Source organism: Tauraco erythrolophus, chromosome 1, assembly GCF_009769465.1.
Source record: "Tauraco erythrolophus isolate bTauEry1 chromosome 1, bTauEry1.pri, whole genome shotgun sequence".
NCBI classification, from domain to species: domain Eukaryota; kingdom Metazoa; phylum Chordata; class Aves; order Musophagiformes; family Musophagidae; genus Tauraco; species Tauraco erythrolophus.
Window position 1 is genome coordinate 46,136,117 of NC_141465.1, and position 15,303 is coordinate 46,151,419.

Genomic DNA, 15,303 nt, shown 5'->3' on the forward strand with positions numbered 1-15,303 from the left:
TTTCTCTTGAGCAGGGAGAATAAGGTAGGGGCAAGTGTAAGGGTGTAGGAACAGACAGGACAATTGGAGGGGAGATGTAGGGATAGAAAAGTCTATAATCAACAGAGCACCCTCTTACCACCTGAAACAAACCCTTTGGGTATTAAGTCATGGGGCCTTTGCTGCTGACACACACGAAACACAAAGGCATGCACTTAAATACGCTCTTCACTGCCCCTCACATCTAGCCCTACCTAGGGAATGACAGCTTGCCACTGCCAGGACATCTGCTGTGGGGACCTCTTCAAGGTTCTAGTGCTGCTCATGCTGCAGCCAACAGGAGCCCATACCATGGTCTTCTGGAACAGGAGGCACTCAGTGTTGTTTTAAAAATAATAGTTTGAATGACAGATAGAAAAGCAGAGCACTGAGCAGCTTTTGTTTGCCAACCCACTCCTGCAACAAGGTGCTAGCGTTCATCCTCCCCACTTGTGGGTGTGTTGTTCACGCTGCATACCCCATGTGACACTCCAGGAGGCTTCATGGTCAGTGTTCACCTCCACACCTGCATCTTTAGCACATGGCCACCCAAAACACGTGACTCATCTTTTCCCCTGTGATCTCATGAATTGCTTCCAAATGCCTAAACTCTCTTAAGCTTCAATCACACATCTCTGTGTATGCTTATCTTTCTATTTAATGGTGTTGGTGTATTTTACCATCACAAAAGACACTGAAAAAATTACCTTTACCTTTCCTACACAGTAACTCCAAGCAAATACAACATAAAGGTTATGCACTCACCTTAACACTCATTACTTTACAGCAGCTGTATAAAGAGTTGTGAAATTTATCTTCTAGCTTTCGATAAATGTTTTCAAATGCTTTAATCACAAACACATAATTGAAAGCCATTTTTTTTCACTCAACTGAAAGGGATCCTTATCAGAACTGAGATTGGAGGAATTTCCAGCTTTCTGTTTTGCTTTTTCATATTCACATTGCCTAAGGTCTAACCTGGAGGTTGCAATTTGCAATGTTTTACTTTCAAGAGCACCTGATTGAATGCACTGCAATGCAGACCACCTGCTGCCCCTGGCTGCTAGCTCCCAGTCGCCTCCCTACATACCGCACCTAGATGGGGCAGGCTACAGCTATTGGTCCAAGCCAGAGCTGGGAAAGAAATTCTTAATTTAAAGAACTCTCAATGAAAAGTAAAAAAGAAATTTGTAACAATAAGACCCATACATTCTGCTGCATTCATATAAGTGGTAACCCAGGAAAGCTCTTAGGCACATATTTCAGATTAAGTATGTCAAATTTTGCTCTGAAAAGGGTTCTGTGTAAACAAATGAGTTTTGGAATGAGACCTCCATGACTGTACATAGTAACAGAAATGTCTTCGCTGCCAAATCTGAAGTCTGCTTGACAATCGCCACGGTACATTTTATTACTGAAATATGCCAGATGAAGATCACAACAAATATTAAATATCTACCCAAAAGTATTAATGGCTAGTGATTCCTGTGGCTAAATCAGGCCCACACTGATGTTTACAAGATCTATTTAATGGGCACTTCAGGGACACAACAGATACCAGACCAACAGTGATGGGTGAAGACTCTCGTTGTGCCCCGGAAGCTGCTTCCGCCACGCCTACACTTCTCCATTCACTCCATCTGTTTTCAAATGCACCATCCATGCTACAGTGCATGGATCTGCTCTTCCATGCCACAGATCCCACCCAGCAAGGCATGCCCCTCACAGAACAGCTACAGCAAACATTTTCCAGTCATGCTCATTTGCCCTAGTAATTAAAGTCTTTTCCACGGCAATTCACAAAGATTCCTTACCAACTCAAAATATTTTATTTTCCAGTTTTGAAGCTGCTTGAACTCACAGCCAACCATTCCTGATGCTGTTAGAAAATTAAGTACTGCTCTGTGAGCCTACAAATGTACCTGTGGCCTAGACTACACTGATATAAAGCAACATTAGGAATATGCTAATAGCTATAATGTTAAAATACATTAAGAAGATTTCTCATGATAAGAATATGTTAGCTGATCTCAGTTAATTCCACTGACGCTCTAATGCAGAGTGAAAATTTTCAACTTAACTGTTTTTCAAGAGAAGAGTGCAGATTCTGCCACATTAATGAGTTCAAGAATCCGTACCAATTTCCCAGACTGCCTGCTTAGAAAAAAATTAAATATAAAAATTGTTCCCACCACTTCAAAACAAAAATAACTAAATTTTTCTACTATAATGGAATCCTTCTATTGTTAAAAAAAAATATTTCTGACCTCAATCAGAAAGAAAACATTTTGTTTAATTCAGTCCCCTTTTCTGCTTCCAGATTGTTCACTAGCTGTTAGAATATTTCAATTTCCACCAAGTCCCAAACCAAAAGTATTCTTCTAATTCCTTGTAAACTAAAAATAAAGCCCCACTATCTGCCCAGGTTTGCTCTGATGAGAAGTTCTATTTGATACAATATAAGTAAAAGATGCTTTTAACATCTTTTCCAACATGAAACATTTTCCCAGATTACATATAGAATAAGCATTCTTGCTGTGTAGATTGGATATTTACTTCTAAGGATCAGACTAGATGAGGCTAGACAAGTGCTAGCGTACGGCACTGCACCTCCTGTCCCAACAAACAGAATATCCAAATGCTTACTAAACACAGTATCATTTTATAAATTACAGAGAGCTAAATCAAAGCAACTAGGTTCATCCGAGAACATCAGGATCATTTGCAAAAAGTAAAAACTGGTTTAGGCAAAAGAGAGCAATGGGTGTGAATTGAAAAGATCCGGTAATAATTGAAGTTCTACTGGACACCTGGGCAGGTCAGATTTGGGATGAAGAAGCTGGGGAGGTAAAGAATTTTTTGAAAGAGATTCCTTTCAATAGTTCTTATCCCCACAGACACCATTAGTGCAAGGATCCCGAGTATCATTATTCCCAATTTCTAAGCAGAGAATCAAAGCACCACATACCATCACAGTGCAGTGGCACTAGACATCTCAGACTCAAACTCCTACTTTCTTTTTCCAGGCCACTGATAGAGAATCTGCTGTCCCTAGGAAGAACATCTGCTGGTGACATATTTACAAACAGTAACTGGGTATTTACCAAGTTAGGAGGTGAATTGCCAAGGAATGTAAAAAGTCTTGCCCTAAAGAAATCATCATTTATGTAGGTGGAGAGCCTAGACAGGTTTGGGGATTTCAGAACAAACGTATGCAAACGTATCTACCGATCAGAATTAGCTGTGGCACAGAGTGAGAGCTGATAAATTTTAATAGGGGAGGATGGGAAAACGCTGTGTTGGACACATGACAGCAATCGAGTGAAACAAGATTTTTAAAGGTCAAAAGAGATGAACAAGAATGACTCCGGATTAACTCCAAATCATAGCAATTCTTATAACTAAAAAGTAAAGATAAAATCACATTGTGAGACAGTTTGACTATTATCAAGTGTTCAACAACAGCATAAAAGTGCATGGTGTGAAATCTTACTATATTACATGGCATGAAAACACTCACGCCCTGTATACATCACTGGAGAATAAACAGGGTTATCCTTCCACTAGTGGTCCTTTCAGTACTACAGCTCACAGGCATTTTTGTCAGAAATTGTTCCGACACGGACAGTGGCTGTTTGTGGCACAAGAACATACAAGCTCCTGAAGCCGAACTTCCAGCTCTTGCAGAACTGGAGCACAGAAGGCTTCTAAACCCTTGGCAATCCATCTTCACTAACTGCACCATTCTGGAACATCTTAGGAGTCTCTTTGTTGTCCCTAGCTTCTTCAGCTGTATACTCCGGAGGCTCTAGGTCATCGTATCTTCTCCGATAGACCACCCTTGAGATTAGGGTTATCAGAAACATTTCCATGATGAGGAGCTGCTGGGTCATATCTGCCAAAACAAAAAGAAAGGCAAAGAAAAGCCCCCAAAAGGGGGAATTGACTATCAGACACAAAGTGAATACCTGGCTTATTAATTATCGTCTGTGTCAAAGGAACAAACTTCACCAGTCTGTCCCCATAATGCAGTGTCTCTCATGCTCAGCAATAAAATCAGTTTACAGAGTTGTAATTGGGCAATCAGTATTGCCCATCAATAAGCACACAATAAGTTATGCATTCAAAACACAAGAGATTTAACAGTAATTATGCACGTTAATTTCTTGTCCTCTCATTTCTGATTCCAAATCTTCTCATTATCAGGTTTTTCTCTGCACCTATGACAGCTATAAAAACTTTGTTATTGTTTTTTAAGTATAAGCTGAGGTTCGCCAAAAGCTACATGATCCCAGGAAATTAATATTTCAGGAATACACCAGATGCTGCAATTAGCAATGCTGAACTGGCACCTTTATAAGTAAATGAACAACATCCTTCCCAAAAGAACTTACATGCTCCTCTTGCTGAAGAGGAGAGTGGTGGAGCACAGGGAATAATTCTTTGCATGGCCAAGATGTTGATAATAGCTGCCTGCAAGTGGTTCAGAATGAGGATAAACTGCACCAGAAAGAGAAAACAGATGCCTTAGCTACCAGGAAAAGTTTTCTAGTTCACACAACAACTCTGCTTTCATAACAGAAAGAAGAACATTGTTCAAGAACAACTTCTTCTTCATAACAGAAAGAAGAACATTGTTCAAGAACAATGCACATCCAAGGATTCTGCTGTACTCTCTTCAGAGTGTTGTGGAAGAGGGTGGCCTTGTCCCTGGGTCTTTTCAGTCTAACATATCTGGTTCTGTTCCTTACTATTTAAAGATCCCCAGCCAGTATTTTCATTATTATCTACCTCTGAAGTGCAGAATAGCCAAGAAAATATTGTCAAAACAGAACATTGTGACATGTTGAAACAGTTCAAACAACAGCCACCCACACAATGCTCCACATCTTCTCCTAGTTTCTGAAAGTACACACCAGCATTTTAACACAGTGTTTCAGGATACTGCATCTACAAAGCTTTCTTCAAGCCCTGCAGAAGGTGCTGTTTTGATGTCAGTTGCCTAAAAATGAATGAATTTTATGTGGCTTTTACATCTCTAGCACTTTTGAGAGACTAGAGGTAAATTGGCTCAAGCTGAAACTGAACAGCAGCCAAGGAGAGTGCTTCAAAGGGATGCAGCTTTAATCAGCTAAAAATATGCCTTTTCACAGTGCATTTAATGGGAAGAAAAAAACAAACTATAACTTTTCAACAAAGGACCAAGAACCAGGGAAACAGTGTTATATCAGCAGTTGAGATAAATTCTTATTAGAAATATTAAACTTCTCACCTGATAAAGAGCAAACTTTGGGGTGATCTTCTTACAGATAAGGAGAGTCCTTACTTGTTGAAACATGATTCCAACTGGCCACAGAGCAATAAGGGTGAGGACACCAACGAGGCAGCTAATCCATGTTGCAGCTCCTTTGGGAGATAACTGAGAAGCAAATCAAACAAGCATACCTATAAAACTTTACAGTGCATTTCACTATCTCCAGGAAGAAGATGTGAACTGGATGACGCAGATGATAAAATGCTTGTTTCTATCTCCACGAAAGCTGATGGCAGCAGCAGTTGCTGGGGTTTGCATGGGGAAACTGTACAGTACCAATAGGAGTGTTAGCACAGGGCTCTCACACAGCAGGCACGGACATGTAAATCTGTTCAGCCTAGGAAGGTAACAAGTGACACAAGCTCTCACTCTGACCCCAGTAACACCTGGGAACACTCAGCAGCTCATGAGACCATATTCAGCATGACATCTCTGAGGGGTCATTTATTTTATACCATGAAATGACGAAAAAAGTATTACTTTTAATCTGAGTTATCCAAGAGGTGCAAAATTATTAGCAGACACAGACTTCTCCATCATCTTGCAGCTTACATGGCACAAAGCAGAAGTACAGTATTATCTTTTCTACTTTGCACAGATACAAAAATCACCATGATTAGCAGAAAAACATAGAATTAGATTTGCTGTTTACATGCCAGTACATACACTTGTTTCTTACCCTAATCCTAACCCTAGCCCTAACCCTGCATAACCTCACAACATCTTTGCAGTCCTTCTGAAGGGGTAAGCAACTCAGGAGGACTACAAAGATGTCGTGAGGTTATGCAGGGAGAAAATTAGAAAGGCTAAAGCCCAACGAAAACTTAATGTGGCTACTGCCATAAAATACATTAGAAAATGTTTCTATAAATACGTTAGAAACAAAAGGATGGCTAAGGGCAATCCTTTATTGGATGCGGGGGGAAACACAGTGACAAAGGAAAAGGCTGAGGTACTTTGAGGTACTGAGCTGGAAGACAGGGGCAGGGAGCAGAATGAAGCCCCCATAATCCAAGGGGAAATGGTTAGTGACCTGCTACAGCACTTAGACACACACAAGTGTATGGGGCTGGATGGGATCCACCCCAGGATACAGAAGGAGCTGGTGGAAGCGCTCACTAAGCCACTTTCCATCATTTATCAGCAGTCCTGGCTAACTGTGGAGGTCCCAGTTGACTGGATATTAGCAAATGTGATGTTCATCTACAAGAAAGGCCAGAAGGAGGATCTGGGAAACTACAGGACTGTCAGTCTGACCTAAGTGCCAGGGAAGATAACATGCCAGATCATCTGGAGTACCACCATGTGGCATGTATAGTACAACCAGGTGATCAGGCCCAGTCATCATGGGCTTATGAAAGGCAGGTCCTGCTTGACTAACCTGGTCTCTTTCTATGATAAGGTGACCTACTTAGTGGACAAGGGAAAGGCTATGGATGTTGTCTACCTGGACTTTAGTAAAGCCTTTGATACCTTTTCCCACAACAAAAACAGTTGGAGAAACTGGCTGCTCATGGCTTGGATGAGTGTACTCTTTGTAGGGTTAAAACCTGGCTGGATGGCCGGGCCCAAAGTGTTGTGGTGAACGGAGTCAAATCCAGTTGGCGGCCGGTCACAAGTGGAGTTCCCCAGGGTTCAGTACTGGGGTCAGTTCTGTTTAATATCTTTATCAATAATCTGGACAAGAGGATTAAATGCACCCTCAGTAAGTTTCCACACAACACCAGGTTGGGCAGGAGTGTTGATCTGCTTGAAGGTAGGAAGGCTCTACACAGACATCTGGACAGGCTGGATTGATGGGCTGAGGCCAGTTGTATGAGATTTGACAAGGCCAAGTGCCGGGTCCTGCACTTGGGTCACAACAACCCCATGCAATGCTACAGACTTGGCGAGAGTGGCTGGAAAGCTGCCCGGTGGAAAAGGACCTGGAGGTGTTGGTTGATAGCTGGCTGAATACGAGTCAGCAGAGTGCCCAGGTGGCCAAGAAGGCCAGTAGCACCATGGCTTGTATCAGAAATAATGTGGCCAGCAGGACCAGGGCAGTGATTGTCCCCTGTATTCAGCACTGGTGAGGCTGCACCTTTAATACTGTGTTCAGACATTGAGGTGGTGGACCGCATCCAAAGAAGGGCAATGAAGCTGGTGAAGGGTCTGGAGCACAAGCCTTACAGGGAGCAGGTGACGGAACTGGGGCTGTTTAATCTGGAGAAAAGGAAGCTCAGGGGAGACTTTATCGGTCTCTACAACTACCTGAAAGGAGGTTGTAGTGAGGTGGGTGTTGGTCGCTTCTCCCAAGTAACAAGCAGTAAGACACGAGGAAATGCCCTCAAGTTGCGCCAGGGAAGGTTTAGAGTGGATATTAGGAAAAATTTATTCACAGAAGAGGTTGTCAAGCATTGGAACAGGCTGCCCAGGTAAGTGGTGGAGTCACCATCCTTGGAGGTATTTAAAAGATGTGTAGATGTGGTGCTTAGGGACATCGTTTAGTGGTGGACTTGGCAGTGCTGGGTTAACAGTTGGAGTTGATGATCTCAAAGGTCTTTTCCAACCTAAATGATTCTATGATTCTTAAGGCTGTACCTTACAAATACAAGGCAGGTACATCCCACTGGGGAACTTGCAGTCCTGCTATTCAAACCATACAAGCTGGGAAACATACTGAATATAATCTGATGCCCAGTTTCTTTCCAAGAGAAGCCAGGAAATGGAGAGTCAGGGGGAAGGCAGAAATTATATGCTTCAGGGTCTCAAAAGAATACAGTAAGGAAGCATTGGAAGCACTCCCAGATTTCACAGTTTAGTTGTAGGCTAAGATACTAACATCAACCTCAAAACCTATAGATTTTGTGGACCATTTCCAATTCAAATATTTACTTACATTATAAAGGGTGTAATTGCCATTAGTCCAAAGCACTATTGATAAAAACATGAACACGGGCCGAAGGAAAGCAAACTGAAAGGTGCCCAGCTTCAGCCAAAAGAGGGTTCTCCTGGCGAAAAAAAAAAAAAAAAATCACATAGACCAAAATTTTATTAGCAACCTTAATAACATTTTTTGGATACTGTCAACCGCAACACTTTTTCACTCCTGTAGCACGTGCCTAAAATCTGGGGAAGAACAGCTTCAAGATTAGAAAATCTTTCTAAGAATCACTCACTGTTTATTTAGTAAAGTCTCTAAAAAAATAGTACTTTTTCTGTTCTGCAGCAATAACATACTAACCAAAGCTAGGCAAAATGTGGAGTCTTTCTCTGCCCTGAAGCTAACCAGAGAGCCAGCAGCCGCATAACCCGTTTCTGAAAAATAATGCCGCTTGCTCTTGCCTTGTTGCCTTACGATGAACTAATTCAACTTTACGATGAATCTGGACAATTTAGCCTTCCTCCTCAGACACTTCCTAGTCCTGTGGTAGCTCAAGAAAGGGAATCATACAGATGTAGGTGAAAGGACCGGTAGTTTTCCAGCACATCATGACTACTACCATGTAAGCATCTGGTTTTGCTCCTCTGTACTCCATCAGGAGAAAGGAACTGTCTTTCACTCAGTTAACTGCACCAGGCCAGCAAGACAGCTTAGGATTTCCTTATTGCTGTCAGCATAAACTGTGTCCAGAACACAGCCCATGCACAGTAACCTGGCCAGACAGCATTAAAGGTCACCAGGAAAGGGGCAGATGCACTTACTAACAGAGGACATGAAAACTGACTGACCTGAGCTCTCCTTCAGCCTTTACAGGACAAGCTGTGGCTGCTACGGCTGGCTCACATTTTAGTTTATTACTGTGTATTTCCCATCCTGTTAATGTTGTGTTCTCTGTAGCTCCTTGGGCCCTTGAGACTGCCATCAGAGACGCTTCGGCAGACAACAGGATGCTGTTTTGTACGTTACTGGATGTAGCCATGAACCAGGAATTACAGGAATCGCTCAATTGATATAGCTAATAACCACAGGGTTATGAACACAAACACATAGAATCATAGAATCATAGAATGGTTAGGGCTGGAAGGGACCTAACACATGTGGAAGGGCTTACAATTGGCCAGGCATTTAGTGCATGTGCCTTTTCAAAGATTTATTACTCCCAAAGGGCTCTAAAGAATAATATGACAAACAGTGCAGTCACTGCAATGCCCGGAGTGGTCTTCCTTGTTGACATGTCTATCTTTCTTAACCATCAGACCTCTTCTGCCACACCCCTCGCCACTGCATGGCTTGTTACTTTGCCTCATCAGTCTACTGTACCTTGATAGCTTTCCCAGGACTGCTCGATAGTATATGGCTTTTTAAAACAATGAATCCCTTCCTTGCAGTAGCTCCCCGTTTTCCCAGAAGACGCCTATGGGGGGAACATGAGACTGACCTTTCTCTGGTATAGCTTGCCTGTATCTAAAAAAAAAATTGTACCCTGTAATGGGAAAAGGCTAGAAGTCAGAAGCAGAGACAGCAGATGGGCTTCTCAGTGCTACAGATGCCAGAGAAGGAGCCTTAAGCCCTCTGCAGAGCAAAAAGTCTTCTTTTTAAACAGGCAGCTGTCCTTCCTCTCAGCAGTAGTAGACATTACCTAGCTCCTGAAAGGAGTTAATATTAGCTAATATCATCCTGGGTAAGCTGTCACTGGACTGATCAACAGGAGGGCAGACTAGAGGATCCTCTCCCAAACTCCCAGCTGCCACAACTTGTGCGGAGGGTGACAGACTCAGAAAGAAAAACAAATATACCGGTGACACATTAGATCTATAACACAGCTCTGTCCCATGGCATTTCTTCAGCGCTGACTGCTGAAACGAGCCTGAAATAATGTCCATGAAAATTAGTAGGAATCATTTAGATCCATATCAGTAGTTGCTGATTTTACGTCATTGTCTTACATTCATCTTTGGAGGTATATTTTTCAGTTGATTTATTACCTATTCTTCTTGGTGCCCCCTCCATGTAAATAATTACTGTTATTCCATCAAAATAAAATGATGGAAATAAGATTTTAAATTCTAATACCGAAGGAGGCAGTTTAAGGAAGAATTGTTACAATAAAAATTAAGGATTTTTGCAAAAGCATCACAAATCGCTACACTGCATTAAGTCTGCCGCTTTCATTTAAGCAGATCCTCATAGAAAAGTCTCTGTCTTGCACATTCAGCCCTTCAACTTTTGCTCTTAATGAAAGAAACATTCTCATACTCTGTGCCAGTAGGAAAGCCCTGGGAAAAACATGAGGCTTCCAGGCTCTGGAGCAGCGTGTAAATGACAGGGTGACAGTAGCCAGAGGAGGAGCTCCACCAAGCAGTGCTCAGAGGAGGCAGGGTTTATGTTACAGTATATTGTCTCCCAGAGATGCAGCTCTCCATCCTTACCCCAATTCCCAAAGATGCATTACTACTAAGTTTAGTAGAAGAAAATATTTGCTTTTGCCTCACCAGACAATGCCATTTCATTGGAAACAAAGCTTTCCAGGAATTACTTTTTTGTTGTTGTTCTAAAAATTATTTTAATCTGAAGTAGTTTTAAAGTCAAAATCAGAATGAAACTTTTCAATTTCATCCAAGTAAGAGAAATTTCATTTCAAGATAGCCTCAATTTGACAATTCTACTTGTGAAAAATACCCAATTCGGAGGCATTTGTTCCCTTCTGGCATGAAAAGAAACTGAACTCTCAATTATTACAGTTTCTAGGGTAGAAATTCCTCCTCCCACACACCACTGCTTACTACAGAAACGGTTTCTTGGAAGAGAATGGGATTAGCCGGGGGAGATACCACAGTGCTCAACATTACTACAAGTGGGAACGCTGCACTTAGTTAAACTGAGAGAGCTCGTGCTCTGGACTCTTATGCAAAATTCTGCATTATAAAAATGAAATAAATCAGTGGTGGCGTACAGCCCCAAAGGGATGGCACTGTTTAAGAGAGATGGCTCGAGACTGACTTTCGGGAAGCAGGGAGGCCCTTTGCAGTAAGCCTGGCCTTGCCAAGTTGGCTGAACTCCAGCAGCCGTTTTCCAGCTGGGAAATCTTAAAGGGCAACTCACCTAGTGATGCGCACACGAGGGAGGCAAAGGCAGCAGCAGCAGCAGGGGCCAGTGCTGATCTTGAAGTGACCATTTTCAAACCGACTGAGGAGCAGCTTTTGACCTCCGCACTCTTTAATCATCATCAGCAGGAACTTGTGGATAACTATGGCAAAAAATCTAGGAGAGGAAGAAAAGGCCAGCTTGAACTTGCCTGTGTGTCTCTCGTATGCCTGCACAGGTCAGTGCCGCCTTCTGTCCAGGGTTTTTACAGCTCATGCTTTGCAATCAACAAAAATTCTAGCACTAGCTGTGAAAAACCTTCCACTTTCCCTCACTTTGGAGGACCAGAACTGCCCTAACCTCTCCAAAAGAGGAATAAACTGAGGCACAGAGGAGCTGTGGAATTTCCCAAAGCCACAATGGTGGCTGGTGGCGAAGTCAGTATTGAAGCACAGGCTTTTCTGGCCCAAGTCATTACAGCCATATTTTTTCCATCAGTTATCTAGTCCTGACTGGTCCAAACGTTTTAGAACAAGTCCTCTTCCTCCTCTAAAAAAAAATGCCCAAACCAAACATGGCTAGGTTCATATATATATTTAGGTATGACCGAATGTGCTGGCCGTGTCAGGGTGTGGTTCCTCTGCACCCAAAGCCAATCCAAGCACCAACTGCTGCAACCCCACCTCTCCCTCCTTTGCCAGCTGCCCAGTCTCAACCCTTCCCAGGAACTACAGATTGTGCTAACAGCCTTCCTGCCCTGTCCCAAACTGATTTAGGGATCTGACTCACTGAAATCCAACTCCACCAAATAAAACAGGTCCTCTTCAGCTGCACTGCCTCCTTGAAGGAGCTTGCGGTGCAGCTGGAGACTCTATGAGGCAGTGAATGCAAGTGAGGGGATGGGAACCTGCAGCTTGGGCAAGGGAAGGGGGGGATTCGGATAGGCTTAAAATGCCATAGGACTGGATTCGTGGAAGTTTTTGGTAATCTACACTACCTGCACAAATTGCTGCATGCTCACAGCATCCCTTACTACTGTGTTTTCCCTCCTTTTTTACTCTGATCTCCTAGCGAATGCAGTGTGAAAAGGGGTGAGGCTATTCATGAGAGTCTGTGATACTGTCCTGGAGTGCATTCCAAAATCATCCCAAAATTAACTGTGGAGTGCCCAAGGCCATGGTGTGCCCCCACCTGGCTCTGCCTGCCAGGGCTGTGCCATCACCTTGAGAAACAAGGACCATGTTTCTCCATTCCTCTTTGTGCATGTCACAGCTGTCATGCTCATACAGAAAGTGCTTTTATCAGGACAACTGCAGAACATTTTTACGTTGATATAATCATGGGAGGTTCACTTGCCACCATTAATAACAGACCTCCACGGCTCATCATTAGTAAAAGAGCAGAGGAGTCACAGGTCAGAGTCTTATTCCACATGACATGGAGAGAGAGGAAAGAAAGAGTACTGCTTCAAAGCTACCGTCAATCCGAGGGATCAATTACATGCGAGTCACAGATCTTTCATACTGAGGTTCCCACACTAGGGGATTGTAGCACTGGGAACTGCTTCAGCATTTTCCACCTCCCAGAAAAGAGCTGCCAAGAGATTTCAATTCAAACCAAAAATTACTAAATTGTTAAATTTACAAAATTACTGTGTTTACCAAGAGCAGCAGATGTTTAAAGGGAAGAAATTCAGGGCTTGGGCCAAACGTCTAGAAACAAGCAGAACACTCACGCTGCTGCTGTGAAATCTGTAAACATCGTTGAGCGAGGAATCCACATGCCAATGCATGAAGTAGTAGCGATCACCTACAGAGAAAGGGAGGAGGGCTGTACAAAGGGCAGAGATAAAGCAAGTTCATGTGGATTTTCAGGGAAACTGTATTTGCAACATTCAATTTTATCTCTTTTCCATGGTAACTTACTGGAGCTGCAGCATTAATCCAAATTAGGATTGATCTTTTGGAGGAGGGGATTTTCCTGTAGATGTAGACTGCTTCCTCTATGAACACCAGATTGGCAACTAGCGTCATCAGAGTCAAGATTGCAAACAGAAATCTCCCTGGTAGGTCAAGGCCTGCAGAAAGAGAAAAGAAAACAGTTCTGATTTATTTCACAAGCATTCCAAACATTTAATGTAAAGACACTGTCTCTGAGGGGCTTCTTAGCCCTGTTCCTGCAAAGACTTGCACTCAGCTATGTAGATGGATCATTGACTCCGCAGGATGATTCAACTGCTTAAACTTAAGTTAATGACTACATCTTTCCAGGATCCACAGACAGCACACGGCAGTCTATGCCTCCATGTTCTCAAAGCACTATGCAAAAGTCCCCTTCAGAAAGGTGTAGTTACAGAACAAATGTCCTTAGATTAATATAAATACATAACAGAATATTAATAAATAAATACATCATACATAATATAAAGAAATATGGTAAATACATATCTTGGGAACTTTTCCAGGCACATTAAAAGCAAAAATGTATTTACTCTCTATTAGTTCTTTGCTTCCCTTGTATGTTCATAGGCATGTTTGTGGATAACTTCCTTAGGCATGCAAACTTTTTAGAGGCTCAGTGTAACTTTGTGGGGCACATGAACAATGTAAGGATAAGCCCCTGATATATCTAGCCTGAGACAAAACTTGATGCCTTCACCAAATTATTTTTTACTTCTCCCTTAACACTCAGTATGAATATTAACATTTACCCACGGCTGACGGGTTATATACATCTCCCTTGACACTGGGTACTGGTACCCAAACCCCTTCATTGTTGGATAACAGTACAGATATAAACTTCTACCCATGGCTGATGGCTGAAGTGGATTTTCTCCCAAAAAAGGTGCTTCTGGAGACAAAAGAAAACACTGCAGTGGAGCCATGCTTAACTTAGAAGAAGTTCATGGTCATCACTGGTACAAACTTCCGCTGTGGCCGTATCCTATCTAAAGGCATCCTAAGCCTCTGCCCCAGCTTCTTTAACCCATCCTGCTTCAAAAAAATTCCAACGCCTCTAGACTTGGCTGCAGGCAGAGCCGTCCACACCACAGCTCTCGCCCCGGGAGGCAAGCCTAGGGGCTTGTTCAGTGCTCGGTTCGGCGCGCACCGGGAGGCTCCGGCGCTTCCCACCGACCGCAGCTCCGGGCTGGGGGAACGGGCTGTCCCCTCCTCCCTTCCCCGAAGTCGGCGGCAGCTCGGCCCTCTGCCAGGCGGAGGTCCGGCCGGGACGGGCCGCCGCCCGCCTCCGCCCGGGGGATCTCCGCGCCCTGGAAGGACGGCGGCGGGGCGGGCAGGGGCAGGGGCAGCCAGCGGCCGGCCGGCAGGCGGAGGGGCAGCCTGGCAGCGGGCAGCCCCCTCTCCCTCACGCCTCCCCTCCTCGCCCGGCCCGGGAGCGCGGCAGCACTTACTCTGGAGGAGCTCCTGCGAGTAGGGCGGCTCGCTGGCGCCGCAGGACGGGTGGAGGGTCCCGTTCGCTTCGCCCTCCATGGCGGCGCGGCCGCCGGCCTCCGCCGAGGTTTCCCTGGCAGCGCCGAGGGCGCTGGAGGGGGACGGGCGGCGGCGGGTCCCGGTGCCCGCCTGCGGGTCCCGCGGCAACCGCGATGCGCAGCTCGGCGGCGGTTAATGATCAGCCCGGGAGCCGGGGCCGGGCGGGCGGCGCGCAGGGCGCGGCCTCCGCGCTGCCTCCTGGCGCCCGGCGGCACCGGGCACCGGCGGGGGGGACGGTGCCGAGCCCGAGGGCCAACGCGACCACCTCTGGCTCCGCTCCATCTGCGGGGAGCCGCGTCCCGGCTCTTCCCGGCTTCTGTGCTCGGCCTCGGTGGAGGAGCTATGGCGAAACCACCGAGTCCTTCCCCTCGTCCCCTTCCTTCGCGGGCCCAGAGTGCCAGGGCAGCTGAAGTCGAGTCCCGCACAGGAGCGCGGGCTGCCGACCGAGGAGGGATGGGGAATCAGCCGAGGAGCGG

At 44.7% G+C, this 15,303-nt stretch overlaps 1 protein-coding gene across 1 annotated transcript; it reads right to left on the minus strand.

The window, feature by feature from the left end:
• Window positions 1–3,725: 3,725 nt before the first annotated feature.
• LOC104384324 (organic solute transporter subunit alpha) lies at window positions 3,726–14,827 on the minus strand. Its single transcript, XM_086608874.1, has 8 exons — window positions 14,749–14,827; window positions 13,265–13,416; window positions 13,075–13,148; window positions 11,358–11,516; window positions 8,211–8,322; window positions 5,291–5,437; window positions 4,413–4,518; window positions 3,726–3,913 (listed from the first exon to the last, which is right to left on the minus strand). Exons 1-8 carry the CDS (start codon window positions 14,825–14,827, stop codon window positions 3,726–3,728), a joined length of 1,017 nt encoding a protein of 338 aa, XP_086465000.1.
• Between the last annotated feature and the right edge of the window lie 476 nt (window positions 14,828–15,303).

Excerpts from the sequence above, each read along its gene's own strand:
- LOC104384324 (XM_086608874.1), bottom strand. The coding sequence starts at position 14,827 with ATGGAGGGCGAAGCGAACGGGACCCTCCACCCGTCCTGCGGCGCCAGC. Across the intron at positions 13,149-13,264 it reads GGATTAATGCTGCAGCTCCA|GTGATCGCTACTACTTCATG; the intron begins GTAAGTTACCAT and ends CTTTCTCTGTAG. Across the intron at positions 5,438-8,210 it reads GCAATTACACCCTTTATAAT|TTATCTCCCAAAGGAGCTGC; the intron begins GTAAGTAAATAT and ends TTTGCTTCTCAG.